We start from the raw sequence: 13,984 nt of genomic DNA, 5'->3' as shown, positions 1-13,984 counted from the left end.
GAGGAGACACAAATTACAGAGGGCCATTGACTAACCTGAGTGGAGCTCTTTCACCAGTGATGACATGGTGTTTGTGATTGAGTCAGCAGCAACTAAAAGGTCATTCCGAAGATTTCTAGGTACACCTAGAGGGACAGAGTTTATCAGTCCTTATCAAATGCAAGTACAAGTAATGTAAGTAAGTAATGCAAGCCCTACATGCCTAGTAAAATATTTGAATTTGTGAAAGTACTTCTCCACACTCCTAGAAATGCATCTGTATGTCTTGAAATTGTACGTTTTATGTTTTTTTATGAAAAAACTCAACCAAGCATTAAAATGGCTCGACATATATTTGCATCTTTTTCTCCATTCAGTGAAAGAGGACTGATGAATATGTAAATCTGGCCATGCTCATCAACAGACACACCTGTCATACCAGACCTGCTCACCAAACACTGCAATGCAATAGCCATTTATGTTAACATAAAGACATTTCTTAAAAAACGAAAAAAAAATTTTTTATCACAGTATTAGAAATGCATTGCTCTTCGGCCTTTAGTTGTGGCCTCTGGTTAGCTGCAGCTAGCTCAGCCCTTACTAGATGCTAACTAGGCTGCTAGCATCAACCACAACTCTGCACACAGGCTGCGGCTGCTATTGGCTGTCCTCTTACATGACCAGTAGACAAGTGGTGCTTTTCAAAAAATTGTTAAAAATACCATTTTAATATTTCTGCTTACATGTGGTCTCTATTGTTTTGTATGTTTTTGTGTTTTCAGTCATTGCAAATGCTAGTAGATGCTAAGAAGCCAAATAGTTTTTCCTTAAATTAGCACATTAGCTGCAAATTTTTAGGACTAGTTTCTCCACAGTTCTACTGGAGCAGACAGGCTGTTTGACTTATATTTTCTTAGACTTTAAAACTTTTATACTCTAAATACGATGTAATATTCACATTTGTTTTTGGCATTTTTTTGTTCTATGCAAACATGAAAACATTGTATATGATTTTATTTTCAAATTAATGCTATTTGTTGCAGTTGGGTCAAACTCACCCTGAGAGAAGGCCTCCAACACGTCCCCTCCCACCCCTGCCAGGCAGTCCTGAGGTGTGTGGGTTGGGGTAGACCCAGCCGAGGTGGAGCGTATTGGCATTGGCATGGAGCAGCCTGCACCGTGACTGGGAGAAGAATGAGGGGAGCCTCCAGACTGGGACTGCAAGGATTAAATTAATCCATTAAGGATACAGTAAAATAATTTGTTATATTGTTACATAAACTTTTTTCGGTAAGTTACAATATTACACATACATTTCTATATATGTGTGATATCAGAACTGAATTATTTGCAATTCATTTAAACCCTAGCAAATAATTAACTGAAATTTGTTAATGCACTGTTATTCAAATAGTTTTAAGATACTATAAAACCCCAATTTGTACTTTGATGCCACCCACAATATCTAAAAAAAAAAAGTTGTGGTAGGGATATGCTGGTTTAAAACATTTTTTTTCCTTTTTCTTGCTTTACTTAATATAGATTTTCAGCTGCTCAACTGTTCAAAGTTTCCTTCCTTATGTTTTTATTTGACAATGACTACATCTTTCCAGATGGTGACAGATCTGTGCTGCAGGCAGGTCAGTTTATCCCCTGAGTTTTTCTAAAGAGATGTTGCAGTGTGATCAAAGTGACACATTGTCTTGCTAAAATAAGCAAGAGCTTTTCCTGAAAAACACTCAAATGGGTGACAGCATTTTGTAAACCGTGCAGCATTAATATTGCCATCACTGAAGGCAATTGGCATGGAGAATCAAGGTGCATTCATAGAAGCTGGGACAAAATATACTGAATTTTACTGTTACAGTTACTTTAACTTAAAAAAAAAACTTTCCAATATTTTTGTTGACTCTATCACAACTTTTTTAAAAAAAAGTGTTTTTGGAAACGAATGCCAAGAATATGAAGCTGTAGCTTCATATTTATTATAACATACAGGCATGACAGTGGTCTCAATCTTCACTCTGTAACTTTTGATAAAAAAAACATATCTAATTAAAACTCACGTCATTCCACAATACTATTTTTTATGACTTTTAAAAGAAAATGTTTTTAACAGGTGCAGTTTAAAGACCTATATTTTCAAACTTCAGAGAATTTAGGCCTCTATTACTTTGAAAAAATCTTCAGTCTCATTAAGCTCTTCATCACCAAATGACCCGTGCTTCAAGGTGAGGCATTGCAAGCCCAGACAACAACTTTAAAAAGAACTGGGACCTTTTGATCTCCTAAAGGTGACATTTATCACAACAAACACAGAAACTGATGTAACAAAAAAAACTTATTGGGAGAACAAACAAAAAAACAATGGTTTAAAGGCAAATAAAACTTCTGTAATCCTACACTGTCTGGCTGTCTTACTATACTACACCATTAACTGCATGGCGAGATGAATGTGAACAATGCGTGGGTGTGCAATTGGATCTTGTGCAGAGGAGCCATATATCTCACAGAGAGAGGATGACTGTGTGTCTTGGGGACTAGTGCAGATCCAGGTTGATGGCTCTGAGCCAGGCAGCAGATGGCCAGCCAGACTGCAGCCACATTAGAGGGGAGGTTGTTAGTGTCGATGAAAGAAACAGGCCCTTGACATTTGGACTGAAAAAAAACTACACAGTTCTCCCAACTTGTTTAGAAAACCATCTTTAAGGATGATGTCTCTATGGCTCTCAGATGGAGCTGAGCAGGAAGTGGTGAAATGCTCTGAATGTAATGACTAGACCAGCAAAACCATGTTAGGTTGAAACCTATTATCTTTCCTAACCATCATCTTGAAATGGATTAAAAAGGCTTCTGTCAATCACATCAGTGTTAAAGGGTGGGAGTACAGCGGCATTAAACTAGAGCCTTGTATTGAGCTTTTCAAACTGAATTAAGGGCAACTTACAGCCTGCTTCTGCTCCTCATCCTATCAGCCAGCAAAGGTAAGCAAGGAAAGAGTAAGGAGAGTGAGAGCAACAGTATTAAAGCGGTGAAAGAAGATGAATGTGATTTAAGCATCCACTACATGGCACATTTACATAACGTAAGATCAAGGACGTCTTTGTCTTGGAGAATTAAACACATTTAATTTCAATGAACAGGCCACCGAGCTTTAAAAATCCAATTATTTAAGGCAGAGCAAGCCTGACAAGCCTGCAGAATGCCAAAGAAGAATAGGAAAATTAAGATATTTCATGTGAGCGGATTATCTTAGGATATTAAAACTGATTTAGCCATAAATCTTCTTGAAGCAGGTGGTAGTTTTACCTTTAGCAGCCTCATGAGTCCCTCCAACTGCACCATCAGCTCCCGTCTGCTCTCTTGCAAGGCTGACATGCGTCTTTCCAACTCATCTTTCCTGTGTCTGTAGAGAAATGAGAGAAACAGGAAAGAAGAGCATGTTTTAAATTTTATATTAATTTGTAGAGAAGAATCTTCTATAAAAGCAACCTACTTTTAATGTAGACAAAGGTGTCTAAACTTTAATCCTTCTTAAATTTTGTTAAACCTATTTAATTCATACTTTTTGTCACAAAAATACCCCTTGGTGAACTGAGCATTTTAAAAACAAAATGACTAAAAACTAACCTGACAACTGTTCATGTTCTTAATTATTTACAAGTATGACACATCTCTAGGAGAAAGCTGCTATTCTGCAGGAAAGTAATGTAAAAAGAAACACAAGCCCTATAAACCTGCATGGGAGGGAGAGCGAGAGTATGATTATTAAACTTCATGGGACATAACTTTTAAATTAAGTACAGAAAAATAAAGTGTTTCAGAAACTCCTGTGGGAGAGAAATAACACCTCCACAAGCTATTTGAGCCTGTGAGCCTTGTGAGTTGTACAGTGTGTGGAGCCCAGCTTATTTCCACCCTCTACTGTTCACAGAGTTTAACTGCAAATTCAAAGAAAGCAACATCCTTTCTGACTAAAGTTCTCCTGGGAGAAACTCAGACATTTGCAGGCTGTAAACATCTTTCCCTTTAACTTCATATAAGATGTATAGGATCAATTCAGGTAGAACAAGTCCACACACAGAACACAACTGCATCAAACTCAATTAAAGACTGACACGAATTCCCTCAGAGAGCTTAATAATACTTCTAAATATGTTTGAATTAATCAGAGAGAAAATAATAATTAGAACAAATGCTATTTCTATTGAAACCAAATTATTTGACAATTAATATTATTTTTATAGCCATCTATACTATCACCAGTTTATTATTTGTACAATTACACACCAAGGAGGAACAACATGGAAAGTAAAATGCAAAAAATTACCAGTAATTCAATGTATTTAAGTCATAGTAAACTATCAATAACTAGCACTGGTAAGCAAATGCTCCTTTATGCCACAAAACACTGAAAACATTTAAAATGTTCAATAGTTGACCTTCAACATTAATCTGATAAATGGTTTAGGACAGATTGAGCAAACAAAAAGTCCTTCAGGGTGTCAAGAGCTACGATATGTCATTTCAGGGTGAAACTCTTCCAAGAACTGAACCCAAAGGTGACAGATCCCTGCCGGCATGACAAATGCATGCACTGCTGTCGCTGCTGGTGCAGCTAATTTAAAAACAGCCTCCTGAGTTATTTTTGCTCAGAAAATGAGTTCAGCACATATAAATCCAAAAGTCTGAAGTCTTCTTGTTTAGTTTTTTTTGTGCAAAATTTCCTTAATGTACTGGACTTTTTTCTCTTCAGTTGCTATGAAGTGTTGTCATGTGTGGCAGCAGGTTGATACCTGAGGAGCCGCAGTTCAGTCAGAAGTGTGGGATTCTGCTGGGCTTTTTCTGGTGTCGGCTGAGAGGCCTGTTCATGCTCCAAACGCAGTCTCTGGATCTCCTGCAGGATCTCCCTGAATGTTACAGATAGTCAAAAGTTTTCTTTAAAAAAATGTCTTTTGACATTTGACAGTTTGAGAATGTCAAAGAAATAGCTCACATATATCACCAGTACACTTTACTTAATGACAAATTCTTTAAAAACATCTCAGTAAAATGACAAAACAGAGAAATTGACCGAAAATGGAGTGCGTAAGAATTTGTACAATACTTTGACTAACATCTTTTTAACCACATCAAGCTAAACAACTAGTAAAACATATAGACTTGTTACCGGTGTGCATTAGTAAATGACAAACTGTACCTGTTTTTGTTTTCCAGCTCCGCAATCAGCTGTCTTTGTTGCTTATTAGCGTCAAAGTTGAAACTCAGATCTGTCGGAGGACATTGTTGCTGAAAAACATAATTATTATAAAACTGGTTAAAACTATTGTGACAACAAACATGAAGTACAAACAGACACCTTCTGACTACAGTGAGCAGCAATGAAGCTTCACTGGAGCCTTATTATTATTTTCCTGCACTAAGGGAACCGATTTAGCTCCACACGGCTGTCCTTCATTCCTCTATACAAAATAAATGCAGGAATACAAACAAACATGACATCCTGCTAGGTTTTTCTTTTTGCATTGGCTGCAGAGTAAACATTTTCTCCTAAAGCAGTTCTCTAAAGTTCTCCAGGCACAAAGAGTCAGTCAACAATAAACTAACAATAACTTCAAAGCATCAAACTTGAAATGCAGCTTGACTGAAGCCCACCACGGGGCTTCGTGTGAGATACTCACTGTGGAGTTGCCCGCCTCGGCTGCCAGGCGGGCAGCGTATCGGGCGATGAGGCGATGCTCTTCATCTAGCCGACTGGGACTCTCCAAGACACTGCCAAAGTCAAACGCAGAGTGATGCATCACGCACACAAACACACACATATACAGTAATACTTGCTCTGATGTCAAAAGCTCTTGTGTAAGAAAAGATTTAGAGCAAAGTGATTAAATAAAGTCATTTGTATTAAGAAAAAAAAAACTGCTGGAATGACCCTAATGTTTACAACTTGGCATTGGTTCCCGTGGTGATAGACAGTCAGAGGTGACTGATCATAACAATGAACTGAGGTTGATGAGCAGCATGCCAAATGCATTTATGAATGTACCAAAGCTCATCTGGCCATTTCTACATTGACTGGAGATGTCAAATAAGACATGGGAGTTAAAATAATAATGGGTGTGGTATATGGTGTGGACAGATGACAGGACATATGTTCCTCTTTCTCAGCAGGCTGTCTGCAACGTGAAGTGAAGGAGAGCTAAAAAGCAATGATTAGGCCCATTACACACAGTCTGGTTTGAAACTGGCTGCATCAACAACTGCAGTGCTTACAGCCTAAAAAACACAGCAAACCTACCTTTTAACCCACAGTTGCATTAAAAACCTGTCTTTCCTGTAGCAGATACTTAAAGCTACTGCTGCTACTGATACTTGCTACTTAAACTGGGGTTTAGGAATTATTTAATTAATGATGTACTTCACTTTGACAAGTTGCTAGATGGTGTCAACAGATTTAAGATAACAAAACAAACAAACAAACAAAAAAGAAATTTCTTGACTAACTTTAATAGAACAAGATGTCAAGAAATGTAATATTAAATGGGACACTTTCTAAATAATTTATTGTTTCATGTCAGATTTAAGAGTTACATTGACACATAAGGGAGCTGCTCTGGTTGAATCTTCAGGCTGCAAGTTAAGGATCTTTTCCTGCCTGCACTTCTTCAGGGAGTTTCTTGACATCAGCTTATGGGAGCCATGTTTTAGAAAAAGATGCATGAACTACCTTTAAGATCTCCTGAACTGGCATCTGTCCCAGACGCTTACTTTTGTCCCACATAGTAACCTAATTTCTCAGATGCTGTCATATTGAGTCATTTAACTAAACATGGAGGGCTTCCTCTTTATACAACACTCCGATTTCTCAAATGTTGCCTTAAAGATTTTTTGGCTTCTTTGAATTGGGTTGTGTAAGATAAGATCAGTGTATTATGCACAGAAAATTGTTGTTCGAAGAATCAGAAATGAATACTAACGTGAAAGCCAAGCGTTGCAGTTTCACTGTAAAAAACAAAACACATGGTATTGACTCAAGTGTGTGCTATTTTTGGAATATTTTCTCTGTTTCACCTTGCTATCAAAAAGAGCTTTCAGCCACATCCATCTTCACTCCTACCACACTCGACTAAAACATTTGTTTTGAGAGTACATCTGATTTACTGACTGACCCCTGCTGTGAGTAATTAGTTTTTGTCATTGAGTGACTTTGTTGAACTAAGCCTTTATCATACTAAAGTCAAAGCAGAGGTAAATCAAAAAACTTCTAGAAGTTAAATCTGTCTTTCTGTTAAGCTCTGGTATTATGTTCAGAAACAAAATGCCCAGAAGGACATACCCAAAAACACTTTCTCCACAATAAACCGGTTCATATGCATGTTCTTTTTATCTGGGTACCTCAGTGAAAGAGAAAATTTCAATAAAACAAAGGAAAATAGTGATGTTTCTATCTTCGCCTGTTTTTATTTCTGTATTTGACAGAGTATAAGACTGTTAACAATTATTCTAATTATTTAAAAAAGGTTAGAAATTATTTCTTGGTTTAGTTTATTCACACACACATAAAGAGATTGAACATTTTAGTTTTTTTTTATAGTGGTAGGTGTGTGAATGAGTCACCCTAAGGAAGCTACTTAAAGTTTATAAAAGGGGGGCAGTTCTCAACATTCATGTTTACACTAAAATAAATGGGTCTTGTTTTGTGATAATTTGGATCTAAACTTTGAGAAATAGTTGAAAAAAAAATCACTGTCCTATTTGAATATTACTTTTTAGTAAATAATTTCATTTGTAATTTTTTTCCAATACTTATAAAGGCTGATCAGGCTTTAAGGGTTTTGAAAGTTCAGTGTTACAGCTTCAGTCCACTGTCTGAAAGAGCCGTCTTAGCACAGAGAAAATATTATATTTTCACAGAGGTACCAGCTCAAATCAACAAACGAGTCCTGAATATTTTAATTTAAAATATTGTTGGTCAGTTTTAAGCAAATCTATAAGAAAATACTTAAGAGTTACTAAATTCTACAAACACTGTGCTCATGCATCCTCATAAAAAAAATAAATAAAAAAAACTCTGAAAATGTTTTATCAGGGACTAAATTTTGAATTAGTTATATTTGTAAACTGCTCATAAATTGTGATTAATTGGACATACAGTCATAGTAGATTTAATATATGACAAGCTCCATTATGAATGACCTGACTCAGAGGCAGAGAAATGTGGCCCAAACATGAACATCTTCTTCCACCATCTATTTTCCCTCAGTCAAGTGTAACAGATGAAGCAGTTGACAAAGTTTGGGCCTCGTCTCTCTGCCTCGGAGTCAGATATTTAAAATCTTTTCCATAATGACGTCATAAACAGGATCAGCTTGAAGATGTTTTTTAAAGGTTTCCACTGTGTACAGTTGCTTAGTTTCTGACCTGGCCAGGTTCGTATTGGGGCAGGCCTTTTATGCAGCGCTGACAGTGTCATTAGTAATGTAGTATAGACGTGTAAAATCTATGTTGTCCTTTATCACTAAGTTTTATATAAATTTAATTCATATAGAGTGGAAAGTGGTTATACAGTACACAACACAATATTAAATTACATTAGAAAACACAGCTAAATAAGATACTGGAAAACCACAACTAAAGAACTGGATTTAATTAATATGTTTATAAGCCTGTAATAAAGCAGATTGTCTCTCAATTTAATATTTTAGTAGTTTGTGAGTCTCTCAATCTTTTTCAGACACAAACTGCTTCTTTCCTAATTAAGTTTTCTCAGTGACTCACATTTGGTCAGTTGTCCATGAATGTTGAATTAGATCACTTAAGCTTTACAGCATTTTCATTTTTAAGATATTTTCCTCTGCCGTCCTGGTTCTGCATGACTAACAGGTAATAAAATAGGTTCGCCGGTGGTGAGCATTTGTCTGTGAGCGGGCGCGATGTGGGAGGGAGCAGATGCCATGTCAGCAGAGCAGACAGTATCAGAGAGCTGACTGTGATGGACGCCAGCGGCACAATAGGAACAATTTTCAAAGAGTGTGTATCGGATTTGCAGTCTGCTTGTGATTACATTCAGTTTTTTTCTTTTTTCATAGATAAAAAATAAATAAATAAATAAATATGAAAAAAGTATCCACTGTACCAGTATCAACATTGAAACATCCCATTGTAGAAGCCTTTGGGTGACTCAGTGCATAATATCTTGCCTAAAACCAATAGCTTTGTTGTGGTTATGACCCTTCAAAGACAACTGCATCCTCTGCAAGTGCCATCTTCACAAAGCAGCTCTGACTCACACAGCAAAATGTCAAGACAAAGGTTATCAGGCTCCTACATTACTGCCAGAGTGAAAGAAACCTCAAGAGAGCGTAGCCTTCTATGTGTACATGATGTGACACACAATGTCATCGGCTGACCTCCACAGGTTTGGATGAATGGCATGGTTTACTGCCTTGGGTGTCCTAATATTGTCAGTTTCTCTCAAACTGGCTCTAATCCTGATAACTTTCAGACCAAGGAGACCAGAGTGTGCTTCACAAAATGTTCAGTCTTGCATGAAACCTAATCTAGCACTGATTTTTATCTTGTTTTTTTTTTGTCAGATTAAATCATTTCCATCTTTAAATTCTAATTAGTTAAACGTGATCAACTTAATACTTCACATATGGGGTTTTGATCATTTAAAACACATATTTTAAGTCTAAGTCTGGTTACTCATCGTCTGACTTTTTTTCCCCTCCAGTGAGCGTACTGCCCTTCAGCCACCAGAGTCCTTGCTGAAGGACTGTATGATAATCCGGCCCAGAGGAACACAAATGAAAAAGAAAAAAAAATCTAAAGACATCATGCATGCTCACTCCAAATTCATGACAAGCTCTTTGTCTGTCTGGATTTTCTGGATTTCTTTACTCCTGCGCACCAGCAGTCTTCCTCACTAATGTGCTGTGGGAACTCCTGAGTCCCACAGCAGTGTGATCTTACAAGCACAAATTTCTGGAAAGATGTCATAGAGAGATAATGTCCACAAAAAAGGAAAATTCGCCCAGCACACACTAGAGTGCAGATACATTACAGCTCCCTCAGAGTGATCTCCATCATTGAATTCATAACCACAGTGCACGGTAAGTAAATAATAATAGAAATTGCCTTTATATGAGATGGGCTGAAATAAGAGGACAATTAGGCTGCTTTTAAGCAGCACTCGCTTGATATCTGCTTACGCAACAAGGCTCCAGTTCAATTGTAATCTATTTGTCATTTAAGTAGGATTGATCATTTATTTTTCATGACAGCAAAGCAAAATTTTCTCTAAAAATACTCTTACAAGGTCATGTTGCTTCGACACAAAAAATGTGTCAAACGAAAATGAACAAATAATAATTTGCTGCACTATTCTTGTTAAATCCACAGAGAGAAGTAAGTCCTATTTGCGGTGTGTTACTTAAATTTATTTAAGTATTAAAGATGTAATATCTTTAGAAAGATATCATGCCTGGGGGTTGCTTACCTTTTAGTAGGAGTAGGTGCCCCAGAGGACATGAGCATTGTGTCGTTCATGTTGTTGGCCACTGGTTTCGGCTGACTAAAAGACAAGATTAGAGGTTTTTAATGCTACGCTGCAGGGGCCTGTGATGCTTGACACCAGGGAGTGGAGGAAAGTCATTTGCATTTTATTAATAATCATGAATCAGCAATTCTGATTTCACTTTAATCCAACTGTGCCAAAGAGGGTAGGAAGGGTGGCAGGGGGATCGTTAGGAACAACTGAGTGTGGTGCACAAAAAAAGAGGAAGGCAACATGTCCCCCACTTAACCTGAAATTGCTGCAAAATAATTGACTTTTCTGGGAACAGCAATTTAGATGTTTTTGGTCAATTAACTAAAACCTAATTAACATGAACAAGAGCAACAGCAGACGACAAGGAATCTAATTAAACTGGAAGTCTGTGAAAAACTACGCGAGGTGACATTGTGGGAGGTAATTTGTGCAAGTAAACAAAGCAATGGGGTCCATCTGGCGGCTGATTTGGTGGCAGTCTTATCGGAGCCTAAACCCCTGGACCACAGGGTCACATTAACAGATCGAAACATCCCTCAACGCAGCTCAGGTGATCAAAGCTTCATATCCACCACAGAAAATAGCAGTCGCTTGCAATAGCACTTGATTACCATGTCTCTGTAGTTGAGCTCCTCGATCTGCATGTAGAATTTGTAGTTGTCAGCCTCAATTCTGTTCTGAATGATTTAACGCTCTCATTATCACATAAAAGCAGGGCACTGTAGAGCATGCTTTGCTGTCCAATCAGCAATCTTTAGCCAAATAAAACTATTTATATCCACGCTGTATGGAATACTGTTGTCAGTAACAGACCGTGCAGCCCTTTCTGCATATTATTCTGTTATTAAAACCAAAAAGCTACATATTTCTTCCAGAAAATTTCCATGTTTCTAAATTAAAGTGCATGTAACTTGTGTTAATGAGGAAGCCTCCATGTTCTAAGATATTATGTAATTATTTATTAGTTCATATATTTATATATGAACTTTATATATATTTCCCTTGAGACTAGCCTAACAGAATTAAAAAAAAAAAACAAAAAAAAAAAAAAAAAACTGTGCTTGGCTCTCCCATGTGTAATTTATTAGTCTTAACTTTTGTTCACATTGCAAATTTTTGTTTCTTGCAATATAATCGGGAGAGCGAAGGAGCAAATGTCACAACTCAGCACGTTTCCTTCTAGTTTACTGATATCTGGGGCAAGTGAAAAATGTTTACAGCTCATCACACAACAATAATCCCCCCCTAAAGACGGGCTCAAGACAGAGGACGAGGCACCAGTAATCACACTTACCTCTGTGAGGAGAGGGCGAGCACCTGCCTGGCTGGCAAAATAGATCCAACTGCTGCTGCTGCCAGATGCCTAATCTGCCCTCAACTGAGCAGGCGAGCATCTCAATGTACTACACTGCTGCTGTCTCCAAGGAAACTCAGCAGTCATGTGACTCTATGACGTCGTCGATTTTCTCTGTCTCACACACGCTCCCTTTCCTCTCTGAGGCTCTCTGCTCTGAGTCTGTCTTTTCACCTCTCTATGTGCAGATATTGGAAATTAGACAAATGGCATTGTTAAAAATACCTCAACTGCAAGATCTACAAAAACACAAATCTGTCATCCAAAGCATGCGACAAATTGGCCTCGTTGGTTGATGCTTTATATGCATTTACATATCTTAACGCTTTTATTCAGCTTCGGCAAGTTACATAAGTCAAAGCTCTTCATAGCTAGCCTTCTATAAAGAATCATCAGCCTTTATACTAAAATAAATCTTGTGCTAAAATAGGGTGCAATTAAAAAAAAAAAGCTTTACTTTTATGTAAAAAGTTTTAGTATTTTCTTTGAGATTTTTTTGAATGATAAAGAACAAGCCTCCTAACTTATTCACATCAGAGTCTACAGCCATGTGGTTCGCTGACTATAAATACTGATTGAAGAAACACAGTCCAAACATTCATCCAGTGTCTCAGAGGTCAACATTTAGGCACTGAGGGATCAAAGTCTGCAATGCGCTAAGCTTCAAGTTACCTGCGTGCCATGAATGACAATGCACCACCCATTCCTTGTGCTTGGCAGTTGGCAGGGCTACAGGGCAAATTAACAGAAGATGCACCGCTGCCTTCAGTCTCCCTCAGCTGGCTAAAAATAATGTCAACACATGAAGCATTCTCTCCTGGTGGCAACAGTGCTCCTACCTCCCCGTGAGGCTGTCAGTACCTCAGTCATAAAACCCCAAAGGATTGTGCTATTAAAGGGGTGAATTATGTGACTGTTTCTATGTCAATGACAGTGACAGAGATAAAGAAAAAAAGGAAAATAGCGGAGCATTTTAAAATCTTATTAGATATCTAGGGATTATAGACAATAGAAAATTTGTGACTCAATATTAAACGTCAATAGGGTGTGCATTCTATATTAATACCCAGTATGATAAGATGCCTATTGTCTATTTTCAGTCTGTTTTGTTGCTTGAAGCCTTTTGGCAGAAGCCATGCTAGCTCTGAAGGCAAGATGCCATATCCTAGATTAAAAGTTTCTGAGACATCCCAAACCTATAACTTCTTTCCAAAACACAAATCCCCAAGAATCTTGCTGACAGTTTGGGTGAAGAGAAATGTTCACAGCATAACTCCCTGTCAGTCTTTGCTTTCAGATGGTAAATATTTCAAAACTGCATGAGACTAGCAGCACTTTGTGTGGGGACGATGTGAGGGTTTAGACAACTGGGGAACTCGTGTCCGTTCGATTTAGGCGTTCTGATCAAACCTGACGTTCTAACCTGATTCTGCCACTATTGCTCACTCACAGAGGCTTCGTCAACTCTCACGCACACATACACACACCTGAGGTATCACACTGATTTACAATATGAAAACAACACCACCTGTACATCTATATACAGATAACATTCATCAGGAATGACAAGTAGCCGGAGAGGTTTGTGAGTTCCAGGAGTGCACTTCTCTCGCTCTTATATGTCATTGATAAAATGAAGTCAGTGCAGAAAAAAAACTGAGGTTTGGCAGTTTTCTTGTCACTAATTATGTGAGGGATGGAGTGAGAAAAGATTTCTGGAGCCAGAAATGGGAATGATATGCAGATAATTAGCACATTTACCAGTAAATTCTTTGAAATTGGTCATTAGATATAGGAATTATTCAATTAGGGCCAGTTCTATCATCGTGGCTTCCGTAAGAGGAGACTTTTAAAACTGATTTGTTAGATATTTAAAGATAAGACTAGTGTATTTTTAAAGAAACAGGAGAACATTTTTTTACTTGTAACTACAAACTTAATCAGCTAAAACATGTGGGAGAGCTATAAAGGTGCTTGACAGACTTGAAAGAACTAGAAAGACAAAGACAAGCTAAAAGCTAAAAGCTAGGCTACCTCTTAAAGTTAAGCTAAGTTAATCTTTTGCTAGCAGATGTGTTGTAATAAGGCATGAAGTGTAG

General features: G+C 37.6%; 1 protein-coding gene across 8 annotated transcripts in view; it reads right to left on the bottom strand.

Annotated features, from left to right (window-relative positions):
- Positions 1-13,984, bottom strand: part of dtnbb (dystrobrevin, beta b) — a 35,613-nt gene that overhangs the window by 5,408 nt on the left and 16,221 nt on the right. For 5 of the 8 annotated variants that reach the window (XM_041972446.1, XM_041972450.1, XM_041972447.1 and 2 more), the window contains exons 11-18: positions 10,481-10,555; positions 5,661-5,751; positions 5,180-5,268; positions 4,776-4,889; positions 3,289-3,385; positions 2,927-2,947; positions 1,038-1,197; positions 36-125 (exon numbers count right to left, since the gene is read on the bottom strand). In XM_041972446.1, the coding sequence (XP_041828380.1) occupies positions 36-125; positions 1,038-1,197; positions 2,927-2,947; positions 3,289-3,385; positions 4,776-4,889; positions 5,180-5,268; positions 5,661-5,751; positions 10,481-10,555 (737 nt within the window). The remainder of the gene's footprint in view (positions 1-35; positions 126-1,037; positions 1,198-2,926; positions 2,948-3,288; positions 3,386-4,775; positions 4,890-5,179; positions 5,269-5,660; positions 5,752-10,480; positions 10,556-13,984) is intronic. The other 3 variants (XM_041972448.1, XM_041972449.1, XM_041972451.1) reach the window with 3 other exon arrangements.

This window comes from Melanotaenia boesemani, chromosome 20 (assembly GCF_017639745.1).
Source record: "Melanotaenia boesemani isolate fMelBoe1 chromosome 20, fMelBoe1.pri, whole genome shotgun sequence".
Classification (NCBI taxonomy): Eukaryota; Metazoa; Chordata; class Actinopteri; order Atheriniformes; family Melanotaeniidae; genus Melanotaenia; species Melanotaenia boesemani.
Note: the sequence above shows the minus strand (reverse complement) of the source record. Positions and strands in the feature narration are given on the sequence as shown.